Source organism: Schistocerca americana, chromosome 1 (genome assembly GCF_021461395.2).
Source record: "Schistocerca americana isolate TAMUIC-IGC-003095 chromosome 1, iqSchAmer2.1, whole genome shotgun sequence".
Taxonomy (NCBI): Eukaryota; Metazoa; Arthropoda; class Insecta; order Orthoptera; family Acrididae; genus Schistocerca; species Schistocerca americana.
In genome coordinates, this window is record NC_060119.1 from 300589026 (window position 1) to 300604272 (window position 15247).

At 44.7% G+C, this 15247-nt stretch overlaps 1 protein-coding gene across 4 annotated transcripts in view; it reads right to left on the reverse strand.

Moving 5' to 3' along the window:
* Positions 1 to 15247, reverse strand: part of LOC124595381 (septin-2) — a 307956-nt gene that overhangs the window by 61646 nt on the left and 231063 nt on the right. For 3 of the 4 annotated variants that reach the window (XM_047134119.1, XM_047134111.1, XM_047134102.1), the window contains exon 2: positions 13702 to 13882. In XM_047134119.1, coding sequence (XP_046990075.1) covers positions 13702 to 13882 — 181 coding nt within the window. The remainder of the gene's footprint in view (positions 1 to 13701; positions 13883 to 15247) is intronic. The other variant, XM_047134127.1, reaches the window with a different exon arrangement.

Genomic DNA, 15247 nt, shown 5'->3' on the forward strand with positions numbered 1-15247 from the left:
AGATAAGCTACTGAGTGGGAGCTGCACCAGACGCAAAAAATCAACAACATACAATGCTGGGGTAACCAGAGGCCCATCAGAGGTTACAAGCCCATTGATGGCGTCTCCTGAATCCAAGAGACACTGAGAGCACTGTGAACTCTAGGATGGGGGAGCCAGTAAGATAAAAAGTTGTGGATAAAAATCTGAAGGGGGCCATGAAAGCCACAGTCATGGAGGGTAACTAAAATGTGATGGCGCCAAGCCGAGTCATATGCCTTATGTAGATCAAAGAAGTCCGCAACAAGGTGCCGGCGTTTAGGAAAAGCTTGTCAGATTGATGTTTCCAATCTGAGTAAATCGTCAGTTGTATATTGTATGTTCTGGAAGCCACACTGATACAGGGATGAAAGGCCAGTAAAGGGGCAATTGAGCTCTGGGTGCAATTTTGCTACCAAATTGAACGCAAAATTAATTAAATTGATCAATTAATTACTTCCCCACTCCAATCTCACCACCCCATTGGACGATGTCATGGATTTTCACGAGCCTCCCCTCCCCCTCCAATTGTGGGGGCTTTTCAAATTTTGGCGGGAAATTCAAAAAATTGTGGGAATTTCAAAAATGCCGGGAATTTCTTGGTCCCAGGGCTTAACTGAAGTCTCAACCCACCCCCACCATGGAATTGGCGCGAAATTCAAAATGGCAGGTGCTCTTTCCAGGACTCTTAACACCAGCCCTTCCGACCAGAAAGCCCAAGTGAACCTCCATATGCAGGGAAACTGTACAGCTGCAGGAGAGGAATGTTAGATTAGTGTACTTTATTTATTTTCGATCGGAAACTGGAGTAAGATCGAGCGTAATTACATAATTAATCAAAGATCGAGCCTAATTAAACGTCTGTATGCATACTGCTACGCAAGCAGCGGCTAAAATCGCAATATAGATCAAAAAGTGACTATGTCATACAACTAGCGTTATCCAGCGGGAAAAAAAATCCATAATACCACTCCAAACTAGTGGCAGACATACTCATACTCCATATAGGATGATCCCTTCACCTAAAAGCTAGCGAGAAAAAGGCAGGATTGGAAGGTAGTATCATTAGTTTTGGCAGGAAATGTGTTCAACTAACGACAGTTTAGTAAGTGTATTACCCGTAAGCATACAGCTGAGGACTCACTCTGTCGCTACTTGACGCCTGAGTTCACTAAAGATGGCTCCCACTGCATTGCTTGACAATCACCTGCAACAATGGTGTTCGAAATTCTGGACGGCCAGTACATGCTATCACAACTGCTGATAAAAGATTCACTGTTCTAAATGCACATTGAAATTTTTGTGAAAAAATCCAGCACAAGTAAAAAACAGGTCATAATGCAATACATGTACTGGGATTGAGAAAATCATCATAACATAATTAGTGCAAAAACCGATCCCAAAAGATAGCACCAGCGGCAGTTACATGTGTGTTCCCCTTGACGTGTGGTCATGAGCTAACCAGTCTTACCTCCCACCCACCATTCCAGGTAGGGATACATGCCCGGTGTATCCCGTCGCTGAAGAGATCCATCTCGCGGCAGTGACATACCATCTGTGGTCTGCGGAAATCGGTCACAGATGAAAAGAGACATGAAACGGACGCTTCATGCAATCTGTTAAATGTATTTCCCAGAAAGACTGGCCCCCTGGAGCAACAACAAAATTCCAGAGAATTTTCCACATCGGTTTTTTGTACATCCGCAGGTTAGGAAATGTGCAGCTGCCACCCCCTCTCCTCGCCCAGCCATAACTGGAAGCACAGTCCTGAGTCCACAGTGGAACACATGGCTGAAGGCCGTCAGCGCTATTGATGCCGACAATAGCTAGACATACACAATAGGCCTCGACACTGGCAGGCTACAGAACAAAGCGAGATAAATGACTAGCAACCCTGACCATGAGTTGTTTGTCTGAAAGAGCAGCCTGTAAGACATGCCCTACGCCACCAGCTCGCGCCCCCACAAGCACTCATCATTCTGAGGCAGAAGACATTTCACGGTAACAATTGTATTTAACGTCGACACACCTCTTAGAAGCGAGCATCTATTAATAAAAAGAACAACATGATGATAATAATGTTCTGTGTTCAGGTATTGTTTTACCCTAGTAATAAGATATTTCTTAGTTGACAGTGTGTCAACTGCACTTAGCATCCTATGCCGTAAGAGCTTCCCTTCTCCCTACTAACAGAGTGCGTCTCAACGGCTGCATAATTTATAGATGAACAGTTAGCAAGTTGTGCATTCGAACCACAACCATCTGCAGCTGATAGCTCTACACACATACACATAGAGACTATGCATACCTGTTATCAATCGTGAAGTCTCGATTTCAACCACTCGTACCTTATTTCCGACAGTGCTACAGCCCTGCAAGTAGTGAAAAACTCTTCACGAAAGGGTTCTATAGGAGTTGTAAGCACATTTAAATTACTCCTGCTAAAGAGTATAATATCTTTGATGCACATTATATTACCGATATTTCATGACAATATTGTCTAGAGTCTCCAGTAATAACAACAAACCAAGGCATCCTGCTGTGCCTATCACATCTCCTTTTATATTCTTAAAGATAAACGATGACAGAACATGATGATCCCAATTCCACTATTTGTGTGCTAGATGTTGTTGAATGGAGAGAGACAGTTTTCATGCATTTTATTCTTATTTATGAGATAGAACAGCACAGTAGGCGGACAGTATAGTGTAGCACTGTTCTCAGATGCACCTAGTCCCTTACAATCATATATTCTACAGATGCAGTACATTTGCTCTATTTTCTGCACCTGAGACAGACCTTGAAGTCATGGTAGAAAAACAAAATGTATGGTGACGTACGAAGTTGTAGTCATACACTTCTTGGATGTTTTACACTTAAAAAACATCGTAAAACTGCTTCTGAAAGATCAATACAGAAACCCCCTCTTCCCACTGATAGTCTGTGGGAGATGGTCTCCCTCCAGTACAGGAAAACAAAACTTCACACAGGTCTTTGCAAGTGACTTCGACCATTGGCCACCTGCTCCAGTGGACCGATATGTGTACCTGTAATGTGCTTGATGTCAACATGCAGACAGCATTTGTTTTTTGTTATATAAGAAGAGAAAGATACGCAAAAATTTTATAGGTTATTTTACAAGAAGTAGTACAGCTGGTTAAAGTTTGGATGCAGATGTTTCATATTTTAACCGATTCTGGATGGTAAAAAATAACAATGAGGAAGAATGCTCTCTAATGTAATAAATGACTGTATAGCTGTTCGTCTCTATCGGTATTTCATAGTAATGTCCTCGAACTTGACAATTTGTAAGTTGGACATGTCGAATGCTCACAAACTATAAAGATTTCGCTCATAAAACTAATCGAAATCGACTGTATATATTCTCATGGAGTCATGACGGTTTTTATTATTATCATAACGATTGTGTGTTTAAAAATACACTCCTGGAAATGGAAAAAAGAACACATTGACACCGGTGTGTCAGACCCACCATACTTGCTCCGGACACTGCGAGAGGGCTGTACAAGCAATGATCACACGCACGGCACAGCGGACACGCCAGGAACCGCTGTGTTGGCCGTCGAATGGCGCTAGCTGCGCAGCATTTGTGCACCGCCGCCGTCAGTGTCAGCCAGTTTGCCGTGGCATACGGAGCTCCATCGCAGTCTTTAACACTGGTAGCATGCCGCGACAGCGTGGACGTGAACCGTATGTGCAGTTGACGGACTTTGAGCGAGGGCGTATAGTGGGCATGCGGGAGGCCGGGTGGACGTACCGCCGAATTGCTCAACACGTGGGGCGTGAGGTCTCCACAGTACATCGATGTTGTCGCCAGTGGTCGGCGGAAGGTGCACGTGCCCGTCGACCTGGGACCGGACCGCAGCGACGCACGGATGCACGCCAAGACTGTAGGATCCTACGCAGTGCCGTAGGGGACCGCACCGCCACTTCCCAGCAAATTAGGGACACTGTTGCTCCTGGGGTATCGGCGAGGACCATTCGCAACCGTCTCCATGAAGCTGGGCTACGGTCCCGCACACCGTTAGGCCGTCTTCCGCTCACGCCCCAACATCGTGCAGCCCGCCTCCAGTGGTGTCGCGACAGGCGTGAATGGAGGGACGAATGGAGACGTGTCGTCTTCAGCGATGAGAGTCGCTTCTGCCTTGGTGCCAATGATGGTCGTATGCGTGTTTGGCGCCGTGCAGGTGAGCGCCACAATCAGGACTGCATACAACCGAGGCACACAGGGCCAACACCCGGCATCATGGTGTGGGGAGCAATCTCCTACACTGGCCGTACACCACTGGTGATCGTCGAGGGGACACTGAATAGTGCACGGTACATCCAAACCGTCATCGAACCCATCGTTCTACCATTCCTAGACCGGCAAGGGAACTTGCTGTTCCAACAGGACAATGCACGTCCGCATGTATCCCGTGCCACCCAACGTGCTCTAGAAAGTGTAAGTCAACTACCCTGGCCAGCAAGATCTCCGGATCTGTCCCCCATTGAGCATGTTTGGGACTGGATGAAGCGTCGTCTCACGCGGTCTGCACGTCCAGCACGAACGCTGGTCCAACTGAGGCGCCAGGTGGAAATGGCATGGCAAGCCGTTCCACTGGACTACATCAAGCATCTCTACGATCGTCTCCATGGGAGAATAGCAGCCTGCATTGCTGCGAAAGGTGGATATACACTGTACTAGTGCCGACATTGTGCATGCTCTGTTGCCTGTGTCTATGTGCCTGTGGTTCTGTCAGTGTGATCATGTGATGTATCTGACCCCAGGAATGTGTCAATAAAGTTTCCCCTTCCTGGGACACTGAATTCACGGTGTTCTTATTTCAATTTCCAGGAGTGTATGTATTACAAGTCGTGTCTTGTTTCATACTTTATAACCTCTAATTATAAAGTAGCCATCACTTGAGTTATAGCTAGTTGTGGAACTTAGTAAAGGTAGTGTATTTTCCAACATGTGAGTAAATTGCATGAAACAGGCTGTTCTCTGGTGACCAAATTGCTTACAGAATTACAGCACAAGAATCTGCTGCTATTGTGAATGATGGTCTGCTGGGTGGCAGAAACTTTACACGTAGGTCGCTAGTGGCGAGTTATGGAGCAAAAATGTCAGATGTCAGCGTGCATATGGTATTTGTTTTCGATGTATCGGTGGAATGTTATAAGGTTCTCTACTAGGTGACGTTCTGTTATACGGCACGCTCATGATTGTTTTTTTACGTTTTGTTAACGCCAGTGCGATATAGGATCACTCTGGTAAAACGGGACCTGCCATAGTGCACAAAACAAGAACTTCCTCTTGAAATACAGCTTGCTGTTGGCGAACGTAAAATGACTGTGCCTTTTCCCACATGTGAACAAATGGCGTGAAAGGCTGTATTCTGTAATGTTGTTTCACATGTCTGAAATGTCTGTAATACACATGTGCAAATGGTTCAAATGGCTCTGAGCACTATGGGACTTAACATCTGAGGTCATCAGTCCCCTAGAACTTTGAACTACTTAAACCTAACTAAGGACATCAAACACACACACACATGCCCAGACAGGATTCGAACCTGCGACCGTAGCCGTCACGCAGTTCCAGACTGAAGCGCCTAAAACCGCTCGGCCCCAGCGGCCGGCCACACATGTGCATGACAATTTATTTACGGACACTGATGAAACACCAGGGACGCTCTCAAACCATGTAATTTTGTCCATCAAACTGAAAGAAATCACTCAATATAGATAGTTTTTTTCTTCAGAATTCTCATTCTCGCTTTTTCTTTAGTCTGATAGCAGTTTCGAAATAATGAACACGTTCTACAGTGATTGGTTTTTTAGCAACAAAATAGTGGTATTTTTTGCGATTTTATAGGATCTCTGGGATAGTTAATACATCTGTTAGGTCTATGACTGTAAAGCTCCGACCTCTGCAGTTTGGTCGACTGTAATCGGCGGCAGTGCTGTAGATTTTTTTTCACATCGTTGAGTGTCGCAAAATAGAAGCGCAAAATAACAGGAGGCATGGTAGAAAGAGACGTGAACTGTATCCTGCAGTCGGACGTAAAAAAGAACTATACCAGTTTCCCCCATATAAGTAAACGAAAATGGACTGCGCCTATTTTCGGGGAAACAGGACATTTATTATCGTCACGATTATGCTCTGTTTTTAATACATGCTCGCTTGTAAGAGATGTGTTGACGTTACAGTGTAATGTCTTCCCTCTCAGAATGGTGAGCGCTTGCGGCGGCGGGTACTGGCACCGTAGGGGCATGTCTTATAGGCAGTCGCAGCTGGATTTTCAGACAACTTGCAATCAGGATAGCCGTCATTTATCTTGCTTTGTCTTGTGGACCGCTGGCGTTGAGGCCTATTGTGTATAGGCTTAATTTAACATGATACATTCAAAGCATTGTTTCCTATGACAAACGTGTTGTGTTTACATGCTACTTATATTACAGGTTCTCACAATTAATAGCACACTTATTTCATACTTGTTATATTTGATAATGGTGACTGAGCATCGCCAAAACGAGCTTTCTATAATTTACTGCCACTGTCACTTGACCACTGTACTGAAGTGAAAAAAAACTGCTTCCTTTCTCCGATTTACTCTCAATCCATATTCTGTACTCATTATACTGTTCATGCCACTCAACAGATACTGTAATTATTCTGCACTTTCACTGAGGATAGCAATGCCATCAGTAAATCTTAACATTGAAACCCTTCCACCTTGCATTTTAATCCCACTCTCTAACATTTCCACTATTTCTGCCATTGCTTCTTCGATATACAGGCTGAACAAATGGTTCAAATGGCTTTGAGAACTATGGGACTTAACATCTGAGGTAATCAGTCCGCTAGAACGTAGAACTACTTAAACCTAACTAACCTAAGGACATCACACACATCCATGTCCGAGGCACGATTCGAACCTGCGACCGTAGCAGTCGCGCGGTTTCGGGCTGAAGCGCCTAGAACTGCGGCAGCGACAATTCAGTTGAGTGGACTGCCCCTCGTAGCTAAGCAGGAGGGGACACTTTTTAAGCCTCCCACCAGCTCGCTCTACTGTCGCTCGCCGTTTCAGAATGGGGGGAGGGGGGAGGAGGCACTCATAAACGCCACCAGAGGACGGTAAGGTCACATGACCTCACTGCCTACGAGTCTGATTGGCCAGCCGGTATTTTAACGCAGCCGGATTCAGAGCTTGGCCCCAGAGATTCATTGAACTTAAAGATGACCAACATTAGTACGTAAGACTGCTGTGAGGACAATACACCAATGTATCATGACGCTACGACATTTTATTACGTGTCAGTGTCTTACGTTGAGAATATCACCATTCAGGCCTATTTATTTTCATCGAGAACATTACTCTTATTGTACATACCTCATCACCACAGAGCGGCCCACAGCATTTCGGTTATTACATGAACATGTTGTAAATAAACATATCAATGTGTTATCTTTTTGTAGATGTCTCGGCCGGCCGAAGTGGCCGAGCGGTTCTAGGCGCTACAGTCTGGAACCACGCGACCGCTACGGTCGCAGGTTCGAATCCTGCCTCGGGCATGGATGTCTGTGATGTCCTTAGGTTAGTTAGGTTTAAGCAGTTCTAAATTCTAGGGGACTGATAACCTCTGAAGTTAAGTCCCATAGTGCTCAGAGCCATTTTTAGATGTCTCGTTGTATTTATCGGCCACCTCAAATATGAATTCATCAAAGGGCATTCCTCGAAAAATGCGTAAGAGCTGACGCTTTGTTGTGCCGCATTGGCAACAGCAGACAGTCCATATGTGACTTGCAAGCTATCACTGGAGAAACGGAGTTTCGTTAGTGTGAAATGGGCACTTACAAGTAATTTTATATTGGTTTATGCCACACCCTCCAATGGTGGCGAAATTTAATCCATCTATGACAATTAGAGTAACAAAAAGCATAGCATTCCATTGAGTCCACAGATAACAGAAACTTAAACTTATTAATGATTGCTTGATTTTTATTACTAATTTTATGTGTGATGCTAGGGCAGGTGAGATATTCTACGTACATCTACATCATACTCCGCAAGCCACCTAATGGTGTGTAGCGGAGGGTACTTTCGGTACCACTACCTGATCCCTCCAACCCTGTTCCACTCGCGAATAGTGCGTGGGAAGAATGATTGTCGGTTAGCCTCTATACATTGGCTCTAATTTCTCGCATTTTCTCCTCGTGGTCAATACGCGAGATGTATGTGAGGGGAAGTAGTATGTTGTCTGACTCCTCCTCAAAAATGCTGTCCCGAAACTTCAGTAGCAAATCTGTCCGTGATGCACAACGCCTCTCTTGTAACGGTTGCCAGTGGAGTTTGTTTAGCATCTCCGTAACGCTCGCATTCGGGAGGACGACGGTTCAATCCCGCGTCCGGCCATCCTGATTTAGGTTTTCCGTGATTTCCCTAAATCACTCCAGGCAAATGCCGGGATGGTTCCTCTGAAAGGGCACGGCCGACTTCCTTCCCCATCCTTCCCTAATCCGATGAGACCGATGACCACGCTGTCTGGTCTCCTTCCCCAAACAACCAACCAACCTCTCTGTAACGCTCTCTCGCCATCTAAACGATCCCGTGACGAAACGCGCCGATAAATGAACAATACTCAAAAAACGGGCGAGCAAGCGCCTTATAAGCCACTTCTTTCGTGGATGAGTTACATTTCCTTAAGATTCTTCCGATGAATCTGAGTCTGGTGTCTGCTTTTCCCACTATCTGTTTTATATGGTCATTCCACTTAAGGTCGCTCTGGATAGTCACGCCTAGATATTTTACGGCAGACGCTGTCTCCAGCTGTTTGTCATCAATAGTATAGCTGTACAGTAGTGGATTTCTTTTCCTATCTATGCGTAGTTTGTTACGTTTATTTACGTTCAGGGTCAACTGTCAGAGCCTGCACCATTCATCAATTCTCTGCAGGTCGTTCTGCAAATTCGTACTATCTTCTGGCGTTGCTACTTCGGTATAAACACCTGCATCATCTGCGAATATCCTTAAAGAGAATCCGACGCTTTCTACTACATCATTTATATATAATGTGAACAGCAACTGTCCTATCACACCTCCCTGTGGTACTCCGGATATTACCTTTACATCTGCCGATGTAGTTCCGTTAAGAGCGACGTGTTGAGTTCTATCTGCAAAAAGTCTTGAATCAAATCGCAGGTCTGCTCCGATACTCCGTAAGCTCGAATTTTTTTCATTTAACGGCAATGCGGGACGGTGTCCAATGCCTTACTGAAATCAAGGAACACGGCATCAGCCTGAGCGCCGTTGTCCACTGCGCTGTGAATCTCATGGAGGAACAGAACGAGCTGAGTTTCGCGGGATCTCTGCGGAATTCATGTTGATTTTTATAGAGGAGATGTTCATTTTCCAAGAACGTCATAATTCTTGAGCATAAAACATGCCCCATAATTCTACAACAGATATAGGCCTATAATTGTGTGGATCTGTCTTGCGGCCTTCCGCAAAAACGGGAATGATCTGCGCTTTTTTCCAGTCGTTAGGTACCTTTCGTTGCTCAAGCGATCTACGATAAATTACTGCTAAAAGGCGGGCAAGTTCTTCCGCATAATGTTTATATAATCTTATAGTTATCTCGTCTGATCCTGAAGCCTGTCCACTACTAAGCGATTGTAGCTGCTTTTCAATTCCGCGATCGCGTATCTCAATATCTGCCATTTAGACGTTCGCACGAAGATTGAAAGGAGGGATAGTGTTACGATCTTCCGCGGTGAAACAACTTCGGAAGGCCGAATTCAGTATTTCGGCCTTCTCTCCGTTTCGGTGCCGGTGTGATCGCTGAGAGAATGAATAGATGATTTTGACCCACTTACTGACTTTACGTACGACCAAAATCTCTTAGGGTTTTTACTAAGGATGGTTGACAACGTCTTACTTTCAAAATCATTAAACGCTTCTCTTATTGCTTTCCTTACGCTCATTTTGGCTTTGTTCACCTTTTGTTTCTCAGCTAGGTTTTTACTTCTCTTGAATCTGATATGAAGTGCATTTTGTTTACGTAGCGCTTTTCTAGCACGGCTATCAAACCATGGTGGATATTTCCCATCCCTTAAAACCTTACTCGGAACATACTTGTCTAGGGCATATTGTACGACGCCTTTGAAATTTTTTCCATTTGTTCTCCACATCTCCGTCCTCATAACCGAATACTTGATGCTGACTGCTGAGATATTCTGAAATGTGTATCCTGTCAACCTTGCTGAGCAAATACATCTTCCCACCTTTCTTAACATTCCTTGTAGGACCCGTCGTCATAGATGCTGTCACAGCCTTATGACCACTGATACCTTCCTCTACGTTAACTGATTCGAGAAGTTCAGGTCTGTTTGTTGCCAGGAGGTCTAAGACGTTATCCTCACGATTTAGTTCTCTGACGGTCTGCTCAAGGTAATTTTCGGACAAGACATCTAGAACAATGCCACACGATTTCCTGCCTCTGGCGCCAGTCTTGATGGCACAACACTCACAATCTATACCTGGCAAGTTGAAGTCCCCGACTCCCTTATTACGTAGTAATAATATGTAGGTCTTCTTCACCACGACCACCATCAAAAGTCGTCGTTCTGATTACTGAGCGCCATGATCCTATGAACCCAATGTCGCCCTCCTGAGCGTTATCAGTTCCGCTTATAACCTGCTGAAGAGGTAGACTGGAAATCTTTATCTGTTCTCTCCCCCTCAGTCTCATCTGCTCGATCTATCCTTCCTAGATTTTCTTTTTAGTTCTCTCCATGTCTTCTAACAATAAGGTCATATAACTGGCGAATCCTTTGGTTGACAAAAGGAAAAAAGGCGCCTGGGTATATTAAGATGATTAATAATGGACGAATTGGTCCGTTTTTTAGCGTGTTCCGTAAAAATTGCGCCCCTGGGAAAATAAAAATGCTGCCTCGTGAATTCTACATCAAGGGCTATTCCTAGGCAACATTAGTGTTTGCCGACCTAAAGGGCCTGAGCAGCCTTCCCTGCAAATGTTTGAATAGGAACTCAGATTGGCTGCAAAACGTAGCACTTCTCCCATGTTGGACTCCGTTGTTTTCTTCGAGTGCCGAAGCTTTAAATGGCACCCAAAGTTAGCTAGCGGTCGGTCTCATTCTGCTGGTTTGATCAGCAGGCAAATCGCGTCGAAGCGGTTAATACAATCGTCCCCCGGCCATATTCGCCTACAGCTTAGGTGACATGTTGCACCGCTTTACGGGAGTGCCTAAGTCCTAAGAAGTTCAGGCAAGTTTGCGAGTACTGTCGAACAAAACACTTTATAATCTTGTTGGTCTCTGGTCGTATAATTAAATACACCGGAATTACGATTGAAGCTCACAATTACGACCATACCAGGACCAAAGACGCATCTACACCGCGGCTAAGGTAATCTTCGCCGTTGTTCTGCCTTGTACCATCTCTAGGCAGAATTTCAGTCTCTGGTCCCCAGTTTCTCACGCAAGATTCTATTTTCGTACATGCTCCGTGATTTCTTGCGTAAATTTTTTCTTAGCGGCCAATTGTAGTTGCCGATCCATTAGCCAATAATCATCTATAGCAACAGCACTTTCTAGTTTTTCAGATGTGAGTCTCCCTGGTAAGTATTTTTACGGGTCTGTATGAAGCGTTGTACACGGAATTTCAGAACCTCACTAACGAACTTCAAGGGATGATAAAACAAGGCGATAATTGTTTGTTAAAAAAAGAACATGTTTTGGTCCGCCGAGTACGCGCATGGCCATGATGTGCACTACCGCTCAGCGACCTGCATCTCCTAGTGAGGCGGTTTTATTGTGTGGAGTCATACCAGTCCTGTTACTCAGCTCGTGTTGTTGTAATACTGTAACTTCGGTGGCATGCGTCTTTCTAACCCTGAAATCAGATTTTCTTGCTGTTAGTATCCAATAAAACATGGAGTATGGATTTGACGAGCTAAATGACGTGTTTGTGTGTTAAGGCGATGCATGGGGAAATGAAAGCAGCTCTCACTATGAACGAAAAACGGTTCCCTAACAGAAATAGCCACACTACATTACCTTCGCTAGATTCATGGACGTTTACGAGAATCGGAGTTGGCGTCCTCGGCACGTTGATGGTGGTATGCGTGATTTGAGAACACCAGAGTTTGAAGGTGAAGTGATCCGCACAGTTAGCAAAGAAACTTCAAGGGGTCTGTGCTATGGGAACAGGTCACGTACCTGTTTGGAGAATATTGCAGGAATATAACCTACAAGCGCACCATCTTCAAAGGGTGCAAGATTTAGATCAGCCGATTACCCACATCGTACGCAGTTTTTGTTTTTGTTCATACACCAGATGGTGAATGATACTGCCTTCCACTCACGTTTTATTCACAAATTATGGCACCTTTACAAGTGATGGGTATTTTATCAGCAGCAACAGCCACATTTGGATCAGGGGACCAGCATGCAGTTGCCGTCAAATCACACCAAAGAAAACATGTTCTCTGTAAACATGTGGGCATGAATTGCGCTGACCATCTTCTGTGGTCTGTAATACTGTCATCTAGTCCAAATGGGGCGGCTTGCAGTTGCTGTGCACCACATTTCTGGACTGCTGATCTACCTACCGCTTGCTGTGCACAGAAGCATTGGTTCCAGCGTGATCGAGCCGCACAACACTTCGTGTTGATGCGCAGGCACAGCTAAATGTCGATATTGGTCAACACTGGATAGGACGAGGACGACTTTTTGCGTGACCAGTGTGTTTGACTGCCTTTATGCCCCCTTGATTATTTTCTTTGGGGAAGCGTCCAGAGTACTGTTTACTTTGTTCTAATTGCCACTAGAGCCGAGCTGATAATCTTGAGTCAGTTATGCTTTCCATGTTCGCCCCGATAGCTGATTGGTCAGTGTGACGGCCCCCAATGTGGCATCGAATGTAATAAGACCTGCACCAAGGTGGTCGGACCTGCCCCGCAAGGGGCCTCCCGGCCAATGACGCCAAGCGCTCATTTCCATTATGCCTTCCATTAAATTCGACAGAACGCAGTCGTGCTCTTCAGTTTTTGAAGGGCACTGATACGAAGGTGTGCGGCATGTATTAAGGCACAGGGCGGATAGTTTGAACCATTGATGTAAATTATTATTAGAGTATGCTAAATAATAATAGACGGTAATTTCCTTGCAATTGTAGCTGGCCATTCTCATAACCTTAAGGATGCATTTACGACTATGATATGTTCTTTCATGAAAAATGACACTGTTCGTGCGAGCTGTCATACGTCAAAGTGTGTCGGTGGGATCCTGAAACACGCCGTATCTGTTTGCCTCTGCAGTCGACTTTTATGTAAATAGAGTTGTGCTGCCCCTCCTGTCCTTAACTTTAATCATGCTCGGCCACCATAATTGCTATCAAACTTGACACCAAGGCGAATTTACCGTACATAGGAAAAAGAATCTGACACTTAGGCAACGGTCAACACAGCTTCCTGGTATAGTTGGGTGCTCGTTTTAAACCCTAGGCCGCGTTTTCGCAAACTGCACTGCTTCACTGACAACTATGCTTTCCTCGTGCCCGGTAGTGAACTGAATGAGGTTCGTCGACTCGGCTGTGGAGTGCTTTACGCTGTGCACTTGAGGGGCAAGGACAAAGGACAATTGAGAGCACTTACCGTTGGCATCGGGCACGCGCCGTTCCTTGTATAGGTCGGACAAGAAGAGGCTATTGACGAGCGTGGACTTGCCGAGTCCCGACTCGCCCACCACCATCAGGGTGAACTCGAAGCCGCGCTTCACCGACTTGCGGTGCACCTGCTCCGGCAGAGTCGCGAAGCCGATGTAGTCCCTGTCTCCCTGGAACACACACAGCACACTCAAAAGCGCACCGCACGTCTTGCAACTGAAATACACACACACACACAGATTCATTTTTACGAGTGACTTTCCCGTATCAGTCTCCTACTTGTGTGAGTGAGTCTACTGCAGCGCCCCAGGTATGGGATTCCTGTACTGAGTCCCACTCGTCATGAGTGAGTGTTTTCATTTACACGTCAGCGCCAAAACTGCGTGTCTTGTGAGAGCTGTATTCTGTGCCACATCTAAACGGCGAAAGTAAGGTTATGACGGATTATATATGTTCTTTACGAAAAACTCTCGTCATAACAGAATCTAGGAACTATAATGGTAATAGTTCATTAATGACCAAAAGCAAAATTCATAGTGGATGTTTATGACAAAGGTCGAATGGTAGGTTCTTCACGCTCTTGACTACTGGAAGAATAAGGAAAGTGTCATCCTAACATTTCGAAACATTTACATTTATATGCTCGACAAAATATGTATTACTGTTCTGAAGCCATCGTACAAATTTATAACAAGTCAGTAAGGAGATGCACAAATGCAAAGTGGATGAAGAAAGGGAGCGTTTACAAATGTCAAGGTGAGATGAAATATGAAGGACTTATTTCAGTAGCGGTACAAGTCCATTTTTGTTCATTCTGAGATACAGGGTCCTAAAGTTAAATGAGCACTGAAAAATCTGCAATTGAGATACCAGAAATATTCAAGCACATGGCTTCTTGCTAGAGATGAACCTTTCTTTCTGTTTGTTTCGACCATTAATTTCAGAAGCATCATAGACAGTAAAGTGGAGGTAATGAACTTTTACCATTATTGAAATAAGCCCTTCACATGTGGGTTGGACAGGAAGAAACAAACATGAAGTTCAAAGACATAATAATACAGACTGGTTCATTGGTGGTAACAAAACATCTTAAGAAGGAGCAGCATTCGTTACGAAGCATCACGGACAACTTGAATGTACTGCATATAGAAGAAAAAGTCCGGTTCCTGGAAAATTTAGAGTAAAGAGAGATATTTTGCGCTTTAAAAGATGAACGTGTTGAACTAAAACACGAAAGTGTCCAATTGGCATTTCTGGGCCCACATTATCGAGATTTTAATCGAAAGCAGCCAGCAACGTAATCTCATTAACAGTCGTTAATTTTTAATGTCTCCTGTAGGTAATTCTCAGTAGATGCAGCTATTTAACGTAGGTTTAAGACTGTTTTTAGAATTTGCTATGATATGACAAACGTTCAAAAAATCTTACTATCCGACTGCAGCGTCGCAGGTGGCTTTGATACAACTTATGCGTAACTAGTTAGTACTGATTGAAGGTTGACTTATGTTTGCATACACAGTTCGGTGAATGTTACA